Source organism: Hyperoodon ampullatus, assembly GCF_949752795.1.
Source record: "Hyperoodon ampullatus genome assembly, chromosome: 5".
Classification (NCBI taxonomy): Eukaryota; Metazoa; Chordata; class Mammalia; order Artiodactyla; family Ziphiidae; genus Hyperoodon; species Hyperoodon ampullatus.
The window spans coordinates 88439302-88463138 of NC_136918.1; the positions used below are offsets into that span (position 1 = coordinate 88439302).

The window sequence follows — 23837 nt, forward strand, 5'->3', positions numbered from 1 at the left end:
GAAGAATTCATTGAAAAGCTGTATACATTATTGAAAAAATTTTTCCTATCAGTCCCTTGGTCCATAAAGAAAACCATGCTTTCACTAACATCAGCAAAATTGTTTGTAGAGTTCAAAGCTTTAATTTAAAAATCTGACTTTTGCAGTTTCCAGATGTTTTTACCCTTAAGGTCTCCAATTATTCTACACAGTTGGCAGGGAGAATTGTTCTGAGGTTCTTCTCCAAGATATGCCAATAAGTTTGGGTGACAGTGGTTTTTAACAGGTGTTCTTAACAGTTGTGGAAGTGAAATAATACATCAAGGCTTTGTTGAGAGGTGCAAGTTCACACTTGCTCTCTCCCATCATGACTTAGGCAAATGCAGCAGATGCACTCAGATCTGACATAGTTTACTCCATCCCGGTTCTGCTATTAATGTCAGAACCCCTGCCTTTTCCCTGCCCTTTCCCGCATCACTCCTACCGTACTCCCACCCTGACAGGGCTGACCCAATTTTACAGGCACCCTGGGGTGGCACACGCAAGCACACATGCACATACAGAATAGGTCTAAGCTCTAAATTTGAATTGAAAACTTACTGGATTCCAATTCCAAATAGGAATAACTTACTGGGTTCCAGTATATATATATATAGGGATATATATATATATATATATATATATATATATATATATACACACACACAAATATGAAAATTATATATTTATATTACAGATATATAATATGTACACACATCTGTGTGCATATCTAGCTAGATAGTGATTTATAATTGCTCAGGCAAAACACATCTAGTTTTAAAAATTCTTTCATTTGCTGCAAAGGATAGTCTGTGAAAACTGGTTTTCAGTTAGAGAATTCGCCCCCTTCCCCCCAGCTGCTCTGCACTTCCCAAGGCCTCCTTAGGGGCCCAGGGACAGTGCGTGGGTTTTGGAGCCAGCTACATAGGGGCTTAAATATTAGCTCTGCTGTTTACTACTTGTGTGATCTTGAGAAAATTACTTAACCTCTCTGGACAATAATTTTCTTATTTCTAAAATGAGGGTGTTCCTACCCATCTTGGAGGTGTAAGGATTTGAGGTAAGGTACGCCAGTGGGTGCTGCATGGGACTGCTCAGGAAATAATAGCTATTATGATGAAGGTGATGATGCCGGGGAAGAGGAGGAGGGAGCAAAATGGTGGCCTCCACTTCCTGAATGCTGTCTGTATTTCAGAACCTCTCAGTAAGTCTTGGCAGAACTCGACTGCTAGTCCTTAGCCGGGGAATATTCAGCTTGAAGTAGGGAAGAGAGAGCCAGTGGTGAGGCAGGGGTGCAGGGGTGGGGGAGGAGGGGGAATGGCTGGCACTTAATATGTGATTTTCCTGTCTTGAGCTATATATATATATATATATATATATATATATATATATATATATATTTATATATACACACATACACTCATGTTCCTTCCACTGCTGGGAAAAAGGCATTCATAGCAATGAGCGCCATATCTTTTGAGGAGTCAAGGACTTTTTTTTTTTTTTTTTTTTGCTTAGAAGGACTGGACTTCACAAAGCAGGGTGAACAAATTCCTGTGTTCCCACGGTGGCTAACCACAGAATTTCCAGCAGGCCCCACTAGCTACAAACTCTGGCAATTCTAGTAATCGGGAGATACCCTATAGATTGCAGAACAAATGCCCAGCTCCTTTCTGGAGTCATGGGGTCAGAGTGCACAGCCACACCATGGGCAGAGCTGCTGCTGTGGTTTGAACTGTCCAAAGTACAACAGGAAGGAGGAAGCCCCAGCCTACCCAGACATGCCCCAGTGATAGAGCCATTTAGCGCCTGCCTAAGATGCCATTCTGTTTGCAAACACATACTATTTGCTGTAGCACCTGACAAAACAATTCCATCAGAAAGACATATGACTCATGTTAAAAGATGCCTGTGCATCATTTCAGCGATGACTCCACAGGTGTCGATTAAACATGGAAAAGACCTGTTTTGAAGCATGACCATATGGCATTTCCCAAGGAGTTGTAGTCAATGGCTGATAAAACACAAGTGATCATACCTATAAGCAGACTTAGCAACCCTCTCCTTGCTCAAAAGCAACAAGAGCCCATGAGGACAATGAACCTGGAAGACCTCCAAAAGAAGAGGCGACTAAGGAAAGGCTGCATCTGAAACCAGCATGGCTCTTCCTCATGCATAGAAAGCAAAGACCTGGGGTTGCATGAGGTCGTCTTGTCTGCCACCAAAAAGCAGACTGCTCCCAGGGATGGCTGGGAGTTTTTCTGGTAGTCTAGGGGTGAAGTCAATTGTTATGTCTACAGGTGAGAGAAAGGACTGGCAGTGGTCCATTCCCCTGCTCCTGGGAGTACTTGCCAAGCATCAGAATCTAGGACTTTGCGCAGCACATGAGACCAAGATCACTGTAGTCCAAACCTGCTTCCCTAGAAACCAAGCTTTAACCAGCTTTTGAATGGAAGGAAGAGGACACACTTAACAAATCTAATGAGAGTGATGTCACAGTACAAAAGCCCCAGGAGAGAGCGAGTGGCTGGTGCAGAAGTGCTTTTCAAGGCTTCGGTTCTAGATCAGCCAGGCAGACACATGTATATATACAGACAAAGCTTCAAACACCACCACCTCATCACACCTAATGCCTGCTTGTGATGAGCACCTGCATTCTCAATTTCTGTCTTTTCCAACAATAATAATATGTGTCTTTATACTAAGTCCTAGTTCTGAATCTCTTCTTAAATGCTAATCTGTTTCTTGTTTCTCTGCTATGAAGGGTCAAATAAATGAGAAAGGAAATACTTTACAGTGTTAATGTTGATCCAGATCTACAATTGTTAATGACTTTTTACTCATTACCCTTGATCTCTCCTTTTTATTTTGAATGATTCAAGAAACGCACCCCTCACATACCCTGGCCCCAACATTAAGAAGGTAATGTTCTTAGAATCAGTCTATCAGGTAAAAACAAAACAAAACAAAACAAAAAGACCCAAACAAACAAAAAATGGCGCTCCCATTCTCGAGTCCCTTTTTCCAATGATGCAGCGTACTTAAATCTCTTTACAGCAGCTGCTTCAGTGTTAAGTTTTTAGTTAGAAATAAGAAAGAGGTTTAGTTAAGGTCACTGACAATTATTTTCTCAGCACAATAGAAAAGCAGCCCAACCCATTAACAACGCTAAAATGGCAGAAGCAAACACAGTGGGAACAAGTAAGAATAGAAGAATACCTGGGATTGCCAGATTGGAAAGGGGGACGTTGTGGAGGAGAGGAGGTAGCGAGGCCATCCAGTCAGCGTTGCAGACCTCCAATGTCTTTGTCCCGCCGGGACTGGGGGAGCAGATGGTCCCCATCCTGAGTTGCCTCCTTACCTTCCTAACTGCTAGCATCCCTTTCTATCAGTCAACGGCTCAGGCTCAGCCCAGGGCCACTCACTCAGCGATCATAATTGCCCGGGCTCTCTCGCACTTCAGGGCCACCTTTGTCACACCAGTCTTGCCAAAAGGACTTTCTGCCGGGGGAGACGGGGCAAAGACGTGGTTCCCTAGCCCCCAGCACCTGCAGTCCGCACCCTCTCCGGCCCAGCCGCTGTTCCCTTAATCTGCTTAGACTCGGCTCCGTTAAACTTCTTACGTTCCCCCTCTGGAGCCAGGGAAAGGTAGGCCCCTCGAGATAAATCTTACAGAAATTGAACGTCCTACGAGCAGCCACGCCCAGAGCCACTCACACTACAGGTACCCACACGGCAGATAGACACGCCGGTGGGTCTATATACACGTGAGCGCCCGGACGCACCATCCTCAGCCTGATTTACGCTTTTATGTCTGTCACTGGGCTGGCACATAAGCTGGGCCTGCCTGCTCTCCCTCCACCGGCTCCTCGCACAGGTTCCGCTGCCCTGTGGCTTCCAGAAGGCGCTCAGAAGTGTAACCCAGAAGGCGCTTAGAAGTGTAACCTGCGGCACCCGGTCTCCCGGCGGCCCCGCCCCACACTGCCGGGCAGATTTGCCGGGAGACGCGGCTCGTGATTGGCCGCTGGCGGAGAGCGCTCCGATAGGCCCGCGCCCTCTGAGCGGCGCCCACCCCTCCGCTGCCCGGTCTCCTTCGCTCTGTTACTCCCGCCTTCAAATGTGTAGACGGCCGCCGCTGCAGCCTGCACGCTTGGGCCAGTCAGGTCTCGGATCGGACAGGTCTTTCCACTGGCCTTTCACGCTGTCAGCACTCAGAGGTTAAATGCAACCATACGTTTCCTTCTTTCCCCTACACACACACACACGCACACACAATGACAATTACACAGAGAGTATTACATTTTCAATAAACCACGTAGGCAGCAGAAATATGAGATGTAAAGAGGCTGAGAGGCTGAGAAAGGTGCAGTATATCATATTTGGACGACAACATCAAGGACAGTTTGTGTTTCAACCCTTACCTAAGTAAGATTCTCGTACACACCACTTATTGCCATTTTACAGAGAAGGAAATAATGATACCTTGCATTTTTATTGTCTGTTGTTTGGAACCTTCTTCCAAGTTCTTTGTCCCATTTGCTCTTCAGAGTATCCCTATAAGGCAGGGGGGGTTGGTGGTATGACCCCCTTTTCATAGACGAAATCAAAGTTTGGCGGTCTTGTGGGAGCAGTTCATGTGGTGGCACTATTTGGAAATCCCATTTTGGAATGAGATCCTCGAGCCCTGAGGCTTGTAGGCATAGAAACCCATTTCTCTGCTTTCTGCAGTGCTCCCTGCGCTTTCAAATGGTCCCTTTCCACGGTGTAAGCTATAGGGTCTTTAATGATAAGAGAACTTTGCACACGGGTAATCATAAGAACACCTTGGCAAACAGGCAAATCAAGAAAATCACCCTGACCTTGACGGTGGGGCCCTGGAGGGCTTCAGGCCAGGCAGCGCCTCAGTGACTTAAGAGGGCTTAACGGGAAAAGGAAGGAGCAGCCTGTGTGCCAAGAGAAGACTGACGGCTCATGTACAGACAGACCCGCAGGTCCGCTGATACTGTCACAGAATGGCCCCGCCTCATCTCCAAGGTAAGTACACAGCGGCAATGCAGCTACTTTTCTATACACATAACTCCTGTTGCATAGTGCCCTCTTTTGACATCTTATTAAATTTCCTCTTCTGGGCTATTATTAACATTCATTTAAGCCTGTTTTTTCAGCCTTTTGAGCTGTGTAATATTACCAAAAGTTGTGTTTGTTTGTTTCGTGGAGGAGTATGCCTTGGTTAATAAAAAGAACGTCTACACTATTTATCATATAGCTTCTGATTCTTAAAGAGCACTACAGTGTAGTGCTGTACATATTGGGAATATGTCACCTAGCTGTTTTATCAATGAAATGCACCACCACCCCCTCCCCCCGCCAGTCACACTATGAAGGAATATCCCAAGATTTACTTTTGAAATGTCACCTTTCTGGGCTTCCCTTGAACTTAAAAAAAATTTTTTTTAAATCTCAACATAAAATTTTATGAAAGCTGCCTAAGGCAAACAAAAAGTGTTCTTTAAGATTTACTGTGGAATGTTAATTTCAGTGACTTTTTTTTTCTTATTTTTCAGCTCTTAATGGAAGGAAGGCACAGAATAAGAAAGCATTAAACATTAGACTTAGAGACATCATTGTGTGAGAACTTGAAAACAAGAGAAGTGGAACGAGTTCACAATGAGACGTTTTGCACACCTGACAGCTTTCAGTCAAAACTACTTGGTTTGTCTAAGAAAACATTTCAAAAGAAGGCAGCACGCTCTCCATATATTCTTGAGTGAGTCCTGGAAGAAACACAGTCCAGGTGAAAACACAGCCTCTAGTGCAGTACTTGGCATATAGCAGGTGTTCTATAAATATTTGTTAGAAGGAGGGAGATGCTTGGTAAAACATGCTCTGCTGGGTTCTAGGTAGTACCTTAGAGCAGTGCTTTCTAACCTTTAATGTGCAAAGCAACCATATTCTGATTGAGTTGGTCTGAGATGGGCCTGAGATTCTGCATTTCTAACAAGATTCTAGCTGATGCTGATGCTCCTGGTTCAGACCACACCTTGAGTAGCAAGGCCTCAGGAAACAGCTCACGTTTGCTAGGTGGGAATGGGTATTGTGTTTTCACTCTCCTTTCCAAGGTTTTATAATATTTTTATATCACTTTTATAATGAAAAAATAAATGTGCATTAAAATCCCAGCTAAGAATTTCTAAGTATTAGAGAATAATTTTTCTGTCACATAATGTAATGGAAACCAAATTATGAGTGGGCTGTTTATACTATGCCACAATTGCTTAGGGAAAACCATATAATTTTTAAATAAAAATTAATATTTACAATTTGGATAGTTACTATTTTCTTACATACTGTCTTATGAAATTTATCAAACAGAGAGGAAACTAAATTAATAGAAGGACTGAAATTTTAAAGCAAGTCCATTTTAATTAGCACTTACCACCAAGGGAGTGTTTATCATGTACAAATCATTTTGATAGGTGCTAGGAATGGAAGAAAAGTTAAATAAAAGTTGGTAACTGATGAACCTCAGATGATATATAATCCAGGAGAAAAGAGAATCAAATATGTGAATTACAAAGTGTAACATGAAGCTGAATGAAGGGATAATAGAGGTACATGTGGAGGACAATAAGGAAGTATATATTTGATGGGGGAGGGGCCACAGGATGCATTATTAGAGGAGGTGACATTGAAGCCAGGTCCAGAATTCTAAGAAAAGTTTCTGCAAGTGGAAAATGGGTGGAGGGTTTTGGCGTGGGAAAGAGATTGCGTAGCTGAGAAGACGTAAGCAAAGCTATGACAATGAATGGGAGATGTGAGAAACAGAAAACACACAAGAGTGGCAGCACGTGGGATGTGTGGGAAATACAACTCATTTACTCTCACTGAACCATCACAAGAGCCCAATGAGTTAGCTACTATTCCTATCCCCATTTTACAAAGGACACTGAAGCTTAGAGGCTACATAACTCTGCCCAAGAGCTCATAGCTAGTTAGTGGCAGAGCTGTGACTCCAGTCTCTTGATCATTGCGCCAGTGGCTTCTCATTATATGTTACCCATTATTTTTGTAAACCTGGTAAAGGATGTTTATGACCAAAGTACATTAAAGAGTTGGGACCTTTTTTTTTCCTATGGATAAAAGGGGCCATTGCAGATTTTTGAGAAGGGGAGTACAATGTTGACATTGTATTTTAGGAAGACAACTCCGGCATAATGAAGAATTGTTGGAGAAATACAGTCTTTCAGGTAGATCATTGAAATCGGTTATCTAAGCAGGAAAAAAGTGAGAAAGCATGCAGAAGGTCTGGCACACAGAGACTAAATGCATGGCCTTCTAAACTATGGTGCTTGCCTCTTCGTTCCCAGTTCTTATCTCCAAGGATCTATGACTCTAGGGCCCAAGTGGACAGCCTGACTGTCTCTGGAATTATTTTCATCACTTGAAAGTCTCACCAAATTGTTCATCCATTTTTATTATAAGCAACCAAACCTGTTTCTATGAGTACATCTACAAATTTTGTCTTCCTTTCTGGAAATGTTTTTCTCCATTACTTGATCAAGGACCCTACTGAATTCCTGAAGAGGTGACTGCAGGCTTTACCCTTTCTTGGCATCTACTTTATATTCTGGAAATTTTTAAGATCATTCATTTTCTTCGGAATCATTTCATAAATGAGTACTGATGGTCCCAGAGCAAGTCCCTAAACAGCTTTCCATCTGGACATGTCTGGTTGGCAGGGCAAGATGGCCTGGATTTCGCTTGAGTGAAGGCACCCTCAAAGCTTCAGAGGAAACGCACTGACTTAATGAGACTGTGGCTGGGCTGTCTCTGGCTCCACACCTAGGACCCTGTGCTGACTTCCCTCCCAGTCTGTGTGCTAAATGGGAAAGGAACAGACCTTGAATAGCATTAGAACCAGACACGTGTTTGTTCCAGGGACATTGCCTGGAGATGAGAGAGTTTGTACCATGTTTTGAGTTCCATAGCGATGTCCCATTCACAATTTTTTTCCTGGCTGGAGGGTGTGGGGAGGGTGAGGAACTGAAATGAGGAGCCAGATCAATGAAAGATGAGATGGGAGTGTAAGCCTGCTTTGTTTTGTGCGTCATAACAGCAGAGTTTATCTCTACTCATTCCCAACCTCCTTTCCCCAATTCAAGCCCCCCAAACCATGTGATAAGGATCAGAGTAGAATGAGGAAATGTCACCAATATGGGTGGTGCTGGGAAACATGATGACAGCAGCAACAACTACCCTGAGGAAGAGTGACATCATTGTAGCAGCTCGGGCTATTCAGGAGCCTCCATGGAAAGGGAGGTCACCAAGCATAATGCCTTGTGAACACATATGATACACCTCAGACATTCCTGACATCAGGAATGAGTCAGGAGCTGGGGGTCAGTTATTTTGTGGATTAGGGCTAGAGCCAGAGACCACGTGGTTGTGACCCAGACCTTGATTACACCCAAGTGTCTTTAAGAACCTGAGTAAGAAAGCAGCAGCAGGGCTTCCCTGGTGGCGCAGTGGTTGGGGGTCCGCCTGCCGATGCAGGGGGCGCGGGTTCGTGCCCCGGGAAGATCCCACATACCGCGGAGCGGCTGGGCCCGTGAGCCATGGCCTCTGAGCCTGCGCGTCCGGACCCTGTGCTCCGCAACGGGAGAGGCTACAACAGTGAGAGGCCCGCGTACCGCAAAAAAAAAAAAAAAAAAAAAAAAGAAAGAAAAAGAAAAAAAGAAAGCAGCAGCAGGTTAAACAGGAAGTCGTCATATGTGGCATCACCTCATGCCCACCCAGTATTTGTGGCCCACAACCGGGATCCTGTCATGAAACAAGAGTGAATGTAGCAGTAACAGCCCTAAGATTGTTCCTCCAGATGTGAAAGCTTGGTGATGAGGAAGATCCTCGGAGCTTCTCTGCCTTTTATAGCTATTAGACATCAAGTGTTTCTGGTATATTTAAAGATTTCCTTTAACAACACAGTGTTGTTATAATATTTTTGAGAGAAGCTAATAACAAGTGATGATTGTAAAATTAGTTTAATGTACATCTATTCCTTCTAGCACACCATATTCCTGCACCCTTTTCTATTCCCCCTTCCCACCCACCCCTTTCACCAAAAAAGGTAACTGAGAGAAGCTCCAGGCCTTTATTTTTCCAGCTAGTCAGCTGCAAAGTGCCTGATTTAATATGTTATGGAGCCACCTTCTGGTAGTAAAGGCACACTTCACACACACAGTAAGTTTCCCTTCTGTTACCCTAAAAAAAAAAAGTTTCCACATCACCAGCACCAATAGAACAGCTGGGAGCTTATGTAAATACAGACTCCTGGGTCACACTCCAACCCTACTGAATCAGATCCCCTGGGGGTGGCATCTTTTTTCTGTCTTTTGAAAAAAGCTCCCCGAGGAATTTTTATGTCCCAGATGCTTTAAATCAAGACCTTGAAATGTCAATCACTTTCTCTTAAAAAAAAAAAAAAAAAGAATAGGTAAAATGGCAGTTCTTATCCATGTTGTGTATAAGTTTAAGCAATCAGAGAAAAATATTTCCATTTAACTGGCAGGAACACGAACCGCTCTCTTTACTTACCCCACCCCAAGGTTCTTGGAATTATGAGAGTGATGTCAGCTGTTAGGAGAATGTGTATGTACTAGCATATATCTTCATAATTACTTGACCTTCCATCACAATTAGAATGACCTCTGTACATTTGTTATTCATTTAGCAAATAATGACCTGATTCTGAATTTCGGGCTGCTGAAACCAGTTGCAAATACCATGTTGCCACACCACCCAAGCAGTAAATAGCACATAAATTGAGAGCGGATATTATCATTCTTTCCCAACTTTATTATTAAAATTACAAGTTTGCAGAAACAACTTCCAACAACACAAATAATTCTTTTTTAAAAAACAAAGGAAATAAATTTCAAAGTAAATAAAAATAATGAATCGTTAGTGTTTTTCCCTTATCCACTCTCTCAGTGTTAGGTTACAGTCAAAACCCTTAGTATGTTTCTTGGACTTTCGAGGATTTGGTTTCAAAGAGTTCTGATCTGCTTAAGTCTCTGCAGCTAAGTCCCCACCTCAGCCACATCTTGCTGCACCCTTCCTAAACTCTGCCCACAGCTCCTGCTTCCTTTTAGTAGCAAAAGTAGAGAAAGTAAAGTTTATCCCACACGTCCTTCTGTTTCAGCCAAGTATAAGAAAGAATGTTCTAGAAGTCAGAGTTAGTCATAATAATGAAGTAGGGAGGAAATGAGTCCCTCTGACTGGAAGCATCCAAGCTGAGTTTGGTAACAATAAGACAGTAAGGTGGTAGAAGCTTCGATGGAAGACTGAACTACGTAGCTTTACGGTCTTTCCAGCCATATTCTGTTTTTTCCCTCCACCAGCTGTAAAACTGTATCTTTACACACTGAAGCCATTCCTTCCTCTCCTCTTTATTACACTGATTTACTCAAATCTTTGACTTCTTTTGCTGGGCCTGGGATTACGGGAACATCTTTTCTATAAATACGGAACTGATATTCTAAAATCATGCTGCTACCAGCAAAAACTTGAGTTTTGGTTTTGGAAGTAGTTTTCTAATAAAGCCTTTATATTGGTTATACACTGTAGCCTCTGGGACAGCTCAAAATTTTCTCTACCCCCTTCCCCACGTTCAGCACCCAGGATGAGATGCTCCGACCTCAGGAAGCTAGTCTCAGAAAACTCTTAGTGGAGTTCTCAGCATGGGGAGCGTGAATGGCCAAGATGGGAGTCACTTTGGTGCCTCCAACACCTCCACGGTGGTAGGACTGGTGTGTGTGTGGTCCTAGGGCAGAACTCCCCAAATCTCCACCTGAGATGCCCTAACCCTGGAGAAGCGTAAATTCACACTGCCCGGAGCCCCATATGGCAAGCACTTATCCTGGCATTTCTTTCCAATTGCATTTTAAAAATTTTTTTACAAATTCATTTAAATTTTGTTGTATATACAGACAGCTCATACAACTCAATAACCAAAAAAACAAAAAACCAATCAAAAGGTGGGCAGAAGACCTAAGAAGACATTCATCCAAAAAAAGACATACAGATGGCCAATAGGCACACGAAAAGATGCTCAACATTGTTAATTACTAGAGAAATGCAAATCAAAACCACAGTGAGGTACCACCACACACTGGTCAAAATGGTCATCAAAAAAAAAAAAGTCTACAAATAACTAATGCTAGAGAGGGTGTGGAGGAAAGGGAACCCTCCTACACTGTTGGGGGGAATGTAAGTTGGTGCAGCCACTATGGAAAACAGTATGGAGATTCCTCAAAAAACTAGAGTTGCCATATGATCCAGCAATCCCACTCCTGGGCATATATCTGGAAAAAACCACAATTTGAAAAGGTACATGCACCCCAGTGTTCACTGCAGCACTATTTACAATAGCCAAGACATGGAAGCAAACTAAATGCCACTGACAGATGAATGGATAAAGAAGATGTGGTACATATAAATGCCACTGACAGATGAATGGATAAAGAAGATGTGGTACACATATACAGTGGAATACTACTCAGCCATAAAAATGAGTGAAATAATGTCATTTGCAGCAACATGGATGGACCTAGAGATTATTATACTAAGAGAAGTAAGTCAGAAAGAGAATGACAAATACCACTTGATATCACTTATATATGGAATATAAAATATGATACAGATGAACTTATTTATGAAACAGAAACAGACTCAGACATAGAGAACAGACTTGTGGTTGAGGGCATTCCAGTCAACAGAGGAGTTCACAGCCTGCATTTCCTTAACGGCAAGTTTTGATTTGACCATTACACCAAAGCAACACAACAGACTAAAAAGTTTGGTCTCAGTAATATAGAATATCTTCAGATTAAGTATTTATTGAATAAACACACATTGCTCAAGCTGTTTACTAAAAATTTGGAGAGATGAATAAAGTTCTCTAGGAGAAGAAGGGGAAGTGATTGCTGAGTCTTCTGCCCCCCACTCTGCCTGGGGAGTCCCCAGTAGGAAGGCTGACCCGGAGCTTGCATCCACCACTGCCCTGTGTGTGGGACCTTGCCGAAGGGACTGCTTTAACTGTGAACTGTTTCCACAATTTCTACTAAGGTGTCAACAGAAAACACTGCCGAAGGGTTTGAGTAGGAGCTGCAGTTTCTTTCTTGGGTGAATTCTGGAGAGACAGCTTACTCTCCTTTGATATAAAATAGTTTAATGGTGAGAGGAAAAGTTTGCCCTGGAGTTTTGGGGAAATCTAAGGGTTCTCTTCATTTCCTTAAGAAAGAAAAATTGATTGAAGTTTTGGTGGGTCCCAACCGGTACATAAGGCAGAATAAGTGAGACCCAGAAATGAAACAAAAACAGTGAACTTGCAAGATTAATCCTCATTTATTTTCGCCTGAACTTTGAGATTAAATAACACTCAGGGACAGAGAAAGAAAACTCTTCCAAATAAATAGATCTTTGCATCTTGTCATATTAAGGGCTGCAATGTTTAAGAAAATAGGCTGGTTTTGAGTCAATTAAATAATATTTACTAGGGTCTTACTTAAGTACTTTTTTTCCCTTAAACTTTCTATTTGGAAATAATTTCAAACTTCGAAAAAGTTTGCAAAAGAAAAAGAGTAAAAACAACCTCCACATATTGCCTTTACCTAGATTCATCTATTGTTAACATTTTTATCCTCTGCTTTTCTCACTCTCTGCATATACGTACATATGCATGCATGTATGTGTGTATGTGTCTTACATATACATGTGCACATACCCACTAGGAGTAAGTTATGTATACATCATGGCCATTTACCTTAAATACTTCAGTGTGCATTTCCTAAGAATAGGAATATTCTCTTACTTAACCACAGCAGAGTTATCGATACTTCTTTATCTAGTCTTCTGCCCCTATTCTAGTTTTGTCAGCTCATCTGACAAATGTCAGATCTGATTTGCCAGATTTGTCAGATCTGATTTGCCAGATTTCCTTTGTAGCTTTAATCCCCCTCCAGTAAAGGATCCAGTCTAGAGCAAGATAGTGCAATTAACTGCCATGTCTTTTTAACTTTCTTTAATCTGGAAGATTTTTTTTTTTTGCCTTTAGACATTCCTTATTTTGTCTATTTGATGTTGCTTTGTGACTGGATTCAGTTTATTCATTCTCTGCCTTAATACTGCAAAGGGAATATTGTGTCCTTCCGAAGGAGCAGGATGTCCATTTGTCCCTCACAGATGTTAATTTTGACCACTTGGTCGAGTTGTCTAATTTCTCCACTATATAATTACTGCTGCTTTTAACCCCCTTGTAACTAATAAGCATACTTCAGGGAGACCATTAGAGACCATGCAAATATCCTGATTGTCATCAAAGTTTCCCCCTTATTTAGTATTTGTTGATGAATCTAGCCTGATTCAATCTTTACTATAATGATTACAGAATGATGACTTCCAACTCCAGCACTTCTGTATTTACCAGTCAGCTCCCAACATTCTACTGTACGCAAGAGCTCTCTCTTTTTCCTTCCTCCCCTCTCTCTCTCTCTCTTTCTCTCTCTCAATCTCTCTCTCTCTCCCTATGTATCTGTCATCTATTACCGGTACAGATTTATGAATTCTCACTTTTTTTCAGTGGCTTCTAATTCATTAGCATACTTCATTATATTAGTGCTTAAACTGCCCTAGATTTAGCCAGTAGGAGACTTCAAGCTGATTCCTGCATCCTTCTGACATACCCCCAGCATTTTTTTGGAATATGTTCTTATTTTCTGACATAACAAGATAGTCCAACATCAGACATTTCTCTGGAAAGTTCTGATTCCTTTCAGCATGAAATTGTATTAGTGAACAAGATACTAGTGCCAGTTGTGCTTATTGCTACTGGAACATCTTTGCTTCTTGGTCCATCCAAAAGACAGATCTGGGAAAAACAGGTATGTATATATACGTACAACATACACACACGCACACACACACACACACGATTGAAATTACCACCACCAATAGGGACAGATGGATATCATATTATATAAATTCTATTTATATAAATATAATTTTTTCCTTATCTTTCCTTCTTTCTTACACAAAGGTAGCATATTATATACTCTTTGCACTTTGCTTTTTTCCCTTAACACTATCTCCTGGAAATCACTCCATATAAGTCAATAGAGATTTTCTTCTTTCTTGTTTTTACTGCTGTACAGTTTCCATTTTGTATATTTAGTGTAGTTTATTCAATCAGTTTCCTATGTTTGGACTTTAGTTTTTAGTACTTGGGAATTACAAATAATGCTGCCAAGAAGAATCTTGTGCATATATAGTTTGATATTGTTGGAAGGGAGCTTCAGGGCAAATTCCTGAAGAGGAATTGCTAAGTCAAAGGATAAATTAATATGTAGTTCTGTTTCATATTGTCAGTTCCTTTCCACAGTGGTTGTACCATTTTGCATTCCCTTCAGCAACATAGGAAAGTGCCTGTTTCCCCATAGCCTTGACAACAGAGCATGCTGTCAAACTTCAAATTCTTGACAAGTGACTGGGGAAGAAATAATGTCTCAATGAATTTTAAATTTGCATTTCTTTTAATATGAATGAATTTGAAATTTTTTCAAGTGTTTAAGTGTTATTTTCAGATCTTTTTTGTGAATCATTGGTATCATATCTTTGGCCCATTTTTCCACAGAATTTTTCAGCTTTTTTATCCTCAATATTTGTAAGTTCTTTATCAATTTGTAAATTCTTTATCACCCTTTATTCATCATATATGTTGTGAATACTTTCACCTAGTTTATCATTTGCCTTTTCACTTTGCCTTTTTTTTCCCGTGCAAATTATTTTTATTTTTAAGTAGTCAGATTTATCTATCTTCCCTTTCATTACATCTGGAGATATATATATATATATATATATATATATATATACATATATATATATATATATATATATATATACATATATATATATATATATTTGTATAGTTATAGTTGTAGTAATTGCCATTGTATGTATATAATTATAGTATAGTATATATTATGGCACATGTCTTTATGTATATATTCTATAGTATATGTGTGTATATATATAACTATATAGTTATAATATCTATACACTATAACAGTGTATATATGTACATAAATATAGATATAGCTATATATAAATAGATAGATATAGATAGGCACACACATGTATATATGGAGCTAAAGAAATATCCCATTTTCTCAAGAGTTTTTATTAGAAATGGGTGTTGAATTTTGCCAATGGCTTTTAAAGCATTTATGGAGATTAATCCTATACCTTTCCTCCTAAACTCTATTTATATGGTAAATTAATTTAAGAGATTTTTCTATTAGTAAGCCCTCCTTGCACTCCTGGTATAATCCTTAGGTAAGGTTTCAAGTTCCATCACTATGTCTTAGATGTCAAGGTCTCTACTGAAGTGCCTTTGCTCTACTGACGCCCTCTCTCTGAAGCCTTTTAAAAATATTTCTCACACTCTGTCCTCGAAATGATACCCTCTTCTTTATTCTTTTCACTTCTTTGTACATACTTTTATTTTCAGACGTATCACTCTGTACTGTATTTGTTTGTTTAGAATCCGTTTCTCCCATTAAACTCTACACTCACTGAAGGCATGGAGTGGTTCTAAGAACTTTTTTATATCAGTTTCTTTTTTTTTTTTTTTTTTTTTTAATAATTTATTTATTTTTAGCTGCATTGGGTCTTCTTTGCTGTGCGTGGGCTTTCTGTCTAGTTGCAGCGAGTGGGGGCTACTCCTTGCCGTGGCGCGCGGGCTTCCCATTGCAGTGGCCTCTCCCGTTGCAGAGCACAGGCTCTAGATGTGCAAGCCTCAGTAGTTGTGGCACACAGGCTCAGTAGTTATGGCTCGCAGGCTCCAGAGCACAGGCTCAGTAGTTGTGGCGCACGGGCTTACCTGCTCTGCGGCATGTGGGATCTTCCCGGACGAGGGCTTGAACCCGTGTCCCCTGCATTGGCAGGCGGACTCCCAACCACTGCGCCACCAGGGAAGCCCTATATCAGTTTCTTGAATGTGAACTCTACAGACCCTAAACTGGCCATTCAAAAGAGGTACTCAGGGGACTTCCCTGGTGGTGCAGTGGTTAAGAATCTGCCTGCCAGTACAGGGGACACGGGTTCGATCCCTGGTCTGGGAAGATCCCACATGCCGCAGAGCAACTAAGCCCGTGCACCACAACTACTGAAGCCTGCGTGCCTAGAGCCGGTGCTCCGCAACAAGAGAAGCCACGGCAATCAGAAGCCCATGCACAGCAACGAAGAGTAGCCCCTGCTTGCCGCAACTGGAGAAAGCCCACATGCCGCAACGAAGACCAAATGCAGCCCCCCCCAAAAAAAAAAGAGGTATTCAGCAGTGTTTGTCACACTTTTCCATTAACTAGCAGCAGAAATTAAAATAAATTCCCATTTATAATTATGTCAGGTTCAGATCTATTAGGCATTAAAGCATGTCCATTTGAATCAGGGCAACAGCTTTATGTACAAGAAAAATCCAATGCAACCCAATTACTTATGAGAGTGGAATTATGCTGATCCCAAACCAGTGGTACAAAAACGGTTCTACCACAGATAAAATTCTCAAATCCCCACTTCTCTTCCCATTCAGCATTATCGTGTATTTGTCTTCACAAGAGAAAGTGCAGAATAGAGAGGTTAACATTTTTTTTAAATAGATTTTATTTTTTAAGATAACTTTTAGGTTCACAGCAAAATTGAGTGGAAAATACAGAATTCCCATATTCCCCCTGCCCCACCCCACAGTCTCCCTCACTATCAACATCCTGTGCCAGAGCAGTATGTTTGTTACAATAAAGGAACCTACACAGACATATTATTTTTACCCGAAGTCCAAACTTTACATTAAGTTTCACCCTTGATGTACCTTTCATGGGTTTTGACAAATGTATAATGGCACATATCTGCCATTATGGTATAATCAGTACAGTTTCACATGTCTAAGAAATGTTAACTCTCTACGTGGTTCTCAGGTCCACCATCAAATTTCTCTCCACAATTTACGTAACTGTTTTTCCGTCCACTCCACCCTGCCTTCCCAGCACCTCTGAGTATCTTCTAGCAATAGCTGAATGGCTTTAATGCTGTGATCAGTTTAGTTTGGTGGTATGACTTTTTTGGACAGTAAATGGGGAGTCATCTGACAGAACTCAGGGCAAATGCAGGCACATTCCTGTCATTTACCAAGCGTAGCTGGATGCGACCCCCTCCATGTTCTCTTCTTTATGTTGTGATCTTGACTTTGTTACTCTTCCCCCTTGTTTTCCTCAGTATCCTTCCTTATAATCACAATCTCACAGAGCCTTTGAGCTAACATGAGGGATCTGAGTGAGCAAACCAGATAAAGAATGTAACCGAGGTTAGGAGGGTACAAAGATGTCGGTTGGGGAGAAAAATTTAGATTCTATTGTTCTCATTCCTTTGTTAATTTGCACCCAGCTAATGTCTAGACCCATCACAGAAGCACTAGACAGGGTTTAAGAGTAATTTCAAAAGTGTTCCTTGGTCCTGACCTTGCCTAAGTTCATATTTGCTTGCTCTCTGGTTACATCTTCCTGGCTGGAGCATGCAGCCTTGCTAGTAGTCACAGAATCCAGGGAAAAAAAGACCCTTTGCCGGAGCTGAGAAATAAAATGCTCGGTTCCCACCATTTCACCATGTGTTTCTGGCTGGAACTTCAGCTCATTTCTGCCAGTTAATGTCTTTTTCTCTCAAGAGGGTAACTTTCACTCACCATTTCAGCTGTCTCTTTTGGACACTCAAGCTTCAGCTGGTTGACACAGCCATGACTGCTGTTGTCAAGAACTCAGGCTATGTCCGTCATCCCTCAAAGAACAAAGTTTCTGTGTTTCTGCAGATTCAACCTTCAAGTTCAAGCCAAAGCCATTCTCCTAAACCAGGGTGCCAAGGGGGCTGCCTTCAAAAACCTCTCCCCTTGCTCAGAGCCTCTGAGACAATGTCCTTTTCACTATCTCTGGCCTTGGTTAGTGTCTTTAAACTTTCTTTCCAGCTTCTGATCTTGATTAGTTTCTTTTCTCTTTTCATTTCCTAGTCTTTTTTTTTCTCTTTCTTTCTTTTTTTTTTTGTTGCATACTTTCCTGGCCATCCCACCCCAGGGGCCAATTATTTCTGCTTTTCTTTGTCTTCTGTCAACAATTTTTGGAATATACTACCTGGGCATTTAAAAAAATCAATATTTACTTAAGTGCACACAAAACAGCTCTTGTATATAGTAAAAGGAGATACCAAAGCAGTTAAATATCATGATATAATGGAGACTGATCACACTCTGGACTGGAAATCAGAGAGCTGGGTCATCATTTTGACCCTATCATCACTTCTAATTATGTAACCTTGGAAAGTCCATCTCACAGAGTCTCTAGCTCTTTATTTGTAATATGACCTCTAATGCCCATTGTAATCAAATATTTTATGATTTTAAAGACATACACTGCAAAATTAATTTGGTCAAGCCGACCATATGTTCATCAGTTAAAACAAAACTTAAGCTTAATCAAGGGAAAGACTATTTTGATTGAATTAAGTTTGATTTTCTCTCTCACCCTAGGCACTTGCATAAGACCTAAATATGCCTACTTCTTGACTTATGCGTATAGGTTAACTTTTGCTACAACAATGCTGTGTAACCGTCACACCATTTAATAATGCACATTTGGTTAGGCTGGAGGTTGGTTGGTCTAAACTGGGCCTGGCTTGGGTGGTTCTGCTCTAATCCACGAGTCTCTCATCCTCTTCTTGGAGCCAGCAGTCTAGCCTAAAATGTTCTTCTTATGGTAATGGCAGAGAACAAGAGAGTGAGTCCAATCATACAAATACTTTCAAGTCTTGGATGAGTCAGGTCCATGACATTCCATTGTCCAAAGCAAATCATATGGCCAAGCCCAAAGTCAAGGGATGCTCATGATGCAGGTGGGTAAAGAAGTGAATATTTCTGAACAACAATGTTATATAACACACTGTGCTTTGGAAATGAGTGATGAAAATGCTTATATATGGCTTCTTCTCAGTGAAAATGAAGCCTATGATGAAGACATACAGAAACCTTAGGGATTAGAGTCCAGAGTTGCTGGTTTGAGACAGGTTCTATGAACTTACTTGCACACAATTTTAAGGTGTAGGTGAAAGTGTCATTTTAGTCAAATGAGAGAGGTCAAGATCGTAGCACTGCCTGAAAATCATCTAGAGTCCTTCTATTTTGCAGAAAATTCCTCTGAATCATGGAATGAGTATCCATCCATGAATGAGCAAGTGTTCACTCTATTCAAGTTGGAGATGAATTTGCAAATGTTGACCAGAACTTAAGTGTAAAACCAGAAGAGGCCACTTCAAAGAGATGGCTAAGACTAAAACACCATGAGACACTTGCCATATGATAGATTGAACAATTACATGACTTATGTTGTACTGTGCAACTGTCTATCCCTTTATTGAAACAATCTAAACATCCTCCAACTCGGCCACTTTTTACCCAATACTTCTACACATATTTATGTCTTCTAACGAAACAGTAAAACAAAACCAAATGATTATCCTTTTGTTCATCCCATGTGCAGAAGCCCGGGCTGAGCATGAAGGGAGAAAGAGTGAGGAAAGACTGGAACTGGGGTTCTTATGCAAGGTATTCCGTTTTCCTCCAGTGAAAATAAACAACTGAATTTCAGTACAAAGACAAATTGCACTTTCCCATTATTTGGAACTCTCGTTAGAACTTTCGCATTTTCTTCTTCTTGTAATTTTCCTAGGGAATGCAACAAACCTCAGAGATTATCATAATTTTGGCAAATAGCTTAGAATGTTAGCAGATGCCCCAAAGAGAAGAGGATCTGGTATGGACATAAGCTTGAAACTCTTGTCATCCCCTCAAAGAATTAAAGTGAAAAATAAAAACACTGCAAGTATTTTTTAATGACAGCAGCCTAATTTGCATTTCTTACATAAGCAAGAAAATCCCTGCAGATAGCATTAGGTGTGAGCTTCACATAGCCTCTCACTCTTGTTTAAATTTCCAGCATGTGCAGATGAAAGAGGGTGAGTTGCTGGGAAAACAGGTAATTCAATTCTGACATCCATTTCAACTGCAGTAGAGACTTGGCTAGAGGGTGACTATATTAATAAATATAAATATAAATATCTATCTTTTTGATAGGATTCTAGCAGAGTTTTGCTTGTGTGGCAAAGTCTCAGAGGACTAGAGTGTCTCCAGCTCATGACAAGGCAGATCACCTCCAATGGACTCTTGAATGTAGGTGTACTTGATGGGAGGTGAGGCGGCTTGAAAGGCGGAGGTCTTTCCACGCTAGGAACAAAATATCGCTCCTTCAACGCTGAGAATGTCAGGGGGTGATGTATGTATGTATAATATATTTTTTTAAGTAGGAAACAGAGAAAGTGAAAGAGACATGCTTCCCTGGTTCTCTCAGATTTTTTTCCTGGCATAACCTGCTCTTTAGTCCTGTTATGATAGTAGCATTAATTAGTATTTATGTGATACTTTATAATTTGTAAATCATTTTAATCACAGCATTATATAATTTGTATTTAGGAATTGAATATTATTGTCACCATTCCATAGATAAAACTGAGGCTCAGAGGTTTTAAGCTCAGAGGTTTTAAGCAACTTGTTCAAAGGAACCAGACCAGCAATTCAAGACTTTTTTTAACCAGAACCTACACTCTCCATGGCAACTGCCTCCTAATAGAAGTGTTTCTCTTATGTGGGTTAAAACATTCCTTCAGGGACAAAATTTTAAAATTCTGGGACCAAAGATGGCAGCTTTTCTAATAGTCCCTTTGCCAACCTTATCCCCAGCCTTCACCCACTCACTGCGTGTATACTGTGGGGAAGGATGGAAGCGGGAAGTAAACTCCCCTGAGTCTCTGAGTTGATTGGTACTGGATGGATGATGCCCACATCCCTTCTGTTTGTTTTAGTGAATATTCTTAAGGTTGTCTTTGTATAAAGTACTGTTCTATGTTAGCGCAATTCATCTCTCTCTCTGAAGTGCCTCAAGCATAAAGGTGAGTGTGGCATTTAGCTGTACAAATGCTCCAGCTCTCTTGATATCAGGAAATAGAGGTATATCTGTGAGCAGATTTACGTCCGTGACTCAAATACTTCTACCCTTTGTCTACCAATCCATAGTACCTTAGTTTCTCCAGAGAGAGGGAGAGATTGTTTTTCATCTCTATATAACACAGACATTTGAATACAGAACAATAAAAAAAATCAATTCATATTTTCAGATTCCCATTTTCTCATTTTAATATAAAAATCCCAACACTTATTACCTGGTTCTCTGATGTTTTAATGGAGACAATGTATATCAAAAGGTGGACAAAATTCTAAGAAATTTGCACTTCTATCTTTTATGGGAAATGAAGAATTTCTCAAGGTCGCGTGGTGGCCAAAGTGTAGTACTTGGACAAGAATCCAGAATTTCTGACTCTGTTTGGTGTTTTATTCACCACAAAACACTCCTTGCACATGGCTATAGAGTCTTTGAGGGTACTCTAAGTAGAAGGTAGAGTACATGGTCAATGTGATCTGAGACAGTAGTAGTAAGATACGTGGAAGATCAGCTCTATGTATTCTGAGGGTCTCCTCTAGGCATGGCCTAATCCAGACTGATCCAAAATAGCCGAGTCAGAAAAGTGAGGCTTAACCTTCCATGTCATTTCAGAAAGAAGAGTGGAGGGAGGAGAGTTTTAGAAAATATTTCAACAAGACAGAAAAGGGGTAACTCATTGCTTGCTTGCTTTTCCCCATGGGGAAAAAGGAAAAGGGCAGTAAAAGCCCATTCTGCTGAAAAGCAGCTGGAAATTTCTTAAAATTATCTTTCTCACTCAATTTCACACTTGAGCATCTAGGCCCAGCTGGGCCCACGCAGTTCAGAGATGCATGAAAATGAAAAAAATAATGAAGATTAAAAGAAAAATCCGTTTCAGTTCTCATTTCATGCCCACTGCCTTGTTCCATCCAGTGAGTGCTCCAGCCTGAACAGGGAGAGGTGGGACGAAGTCAGAAGTTGTGCATCTAATCCCAACTGTGTGGTGCTGGGGAAGCTAGGTAGCCTCTCTGAGCTTCTCTGAGCCTTATTTCCTCAGTTAAATATGAGATAAATGCTAGGAATGATATTTAAAGTGCTGAGTGAATATTTTGTACTGAAAAAAGTATCTGTTCCTGCATATCTTAGTACTGGACTCACATTTCTTTTTGGTATTGACCCTATTTTCTCACTCCAAGACCAAACAATACAAGGCAGGAAAAGAGCAAAGCTGCCACAGTCACTGGCCAGGACATTCCATCTTTGGACTGATTAACCACAATACCTGAAAAGGGCATAAAGAGAGATGAACTTTAGTGCCAAAGTTTGGCAACTGGAAAGCAGGATGAATTGAATTAGTTTGCTTACTTGAAACACGTTTTCTCCAAAGGCCATGGGGTGTTCATTGATCACAGTCATGCTCTGGGACTATATCTATGCCTTGTTCTCATATCTGTTTTTGCATTTATACAATTGCTTTTTTTTACATGAATGTCTTTCTTGTTAGAATGTTCCAGAAGTGATCTTTTCTTTTTTTTCATTTCCTCAAGACCCTGGACAATTCCTGGCACATAGTGCCCAGTGAAATGGTATTTGTAAGAATGAATAAATAAAACTGATCATCTGTAAAGTTGTTTCCCAAATTCACTTCAGTAAAGAAAACTTTATATGTAGAAATATTGGTCTAGCTTTGGATTTTCTTATTCTTTAAGGAGTCATTAAATGCTTTGTGGAATATTCGTGTGTTAGGAGGAGGAGGAAAGAGTAAAAAGCATTATAACAAATCAAAGGCCTGAAAGTCCAAAGCCAAAAAGGCCAGAGGCAATATAAATATAATATTCTGGACTGTTTTACTTTTTCTCTAACATGAAGGAAAAATTAAGAAAACAAACTCTCTTAGGAAATAAGATTGTCTGGTTCTGCCTGGCAGAGAATAAAAGGGAATGTTTATAATTGTATAGTTGCTTAATTTTTTCCTTTTTAAAAAGTGTTTTATGATCATGTTAAAGATTCAAATAATACAGAAATACAAAACTACAATGAAAAGGAAGTATCCTTACTTCTTCAGATGCCAGCTACCCACACTAGAGGCAATAACTTTTAATAGTTAATTATGTATCCTATCAGAAATTTTTTATGCATATATAAGCAAATATATGTACCATGAATATATATCCCTTCTTATTACAAATGGGGGCATACTGTACATACTGTTCTGTTCCTGGTTTCTTTCTCTTAAAAAACATTCTTGGAATACTTTTCACAGAAGTGCATAGAGGTTTTCCTCATTCTACAGTATTAAATTACTGGCTAGTTCCCCAATGTATGGATCTACCATAGTTTATTTAATTGGCCCCTTAATGTTAGATGGTTAAATTGTTTCCAGGCTTTTCTTATTCCTAACAACACTCCAGTGAAATTCCTAATACATTATAGGTAGATCATTAGCTCTTCAGATTACATAAATTATTTGGGCAAGAAGTGCATTTTTGTATCAGAATTATCTGGATTGTTTTTTTTTTTCATCATTTTAACTAGATTATAAACTGATTGTAGATGGAGACTAGTTTTTTAATTTTTTTGATTGCCTCAGATTTATTACACTGCTTTTCATAAAGCAAAGTTTCAAAAACTACAGGCCAAAAAACTGGATTTAAAATATTAGTTACCAAATCTCTTCTATGTTTTACGTAGTTTGGATGG

The 23837-nt window shown here is 40.3% G+C and overlaps 2 protein-coding genes across 2 annotated transcripts in view; both read right to left on the reverse strand.

Moving 5' to 3' along the window:
* PLCXD2 (phosphatidylinositol specific phospholipase C X domain containing 2) overlaps nucleotides 1–3397 on the reverse strand; it is a gene marked incomplete at both ends in the record, with an annotated part of 44528 nt that extends 41131 nt beyond the window's left edge. Inside the window, one exon of the mRNA XM_079705180.1 lies at nucleotides 3238–3397. Within this exon, the coding sequence (XP_079561306.1) occupies nucleotides 3238–3397 (160 nt within the window). The remainder of the gene's footprint in view (nucleotides 1–3237) is intronic.
* A 16881-nt stretch (nucleotides 3398–20278) lies between these two features.
* The window catches only part of CD96 (CD96 molecule), a gene marked incomplete at both ends in the record, with an annotated part of 79850 nt that continues 76291 nt past the window's right edge, over nucleotides 20279–23837 (reverse strand). Inside the window, 4 exon segments of the mRNA XM_079705405.1 lie at nucleotides 20279–20355; nucleotides 20358–20386; nucleotides 22296–22315; nucleotides 22319–22419. Coding sequence (XP_079561531.1) covers nucleotides 20279–20355; nucleotides 20358–20386; nucleotides 22296–22315; nucleotides 22319–22419 — 227 coding nt within the window.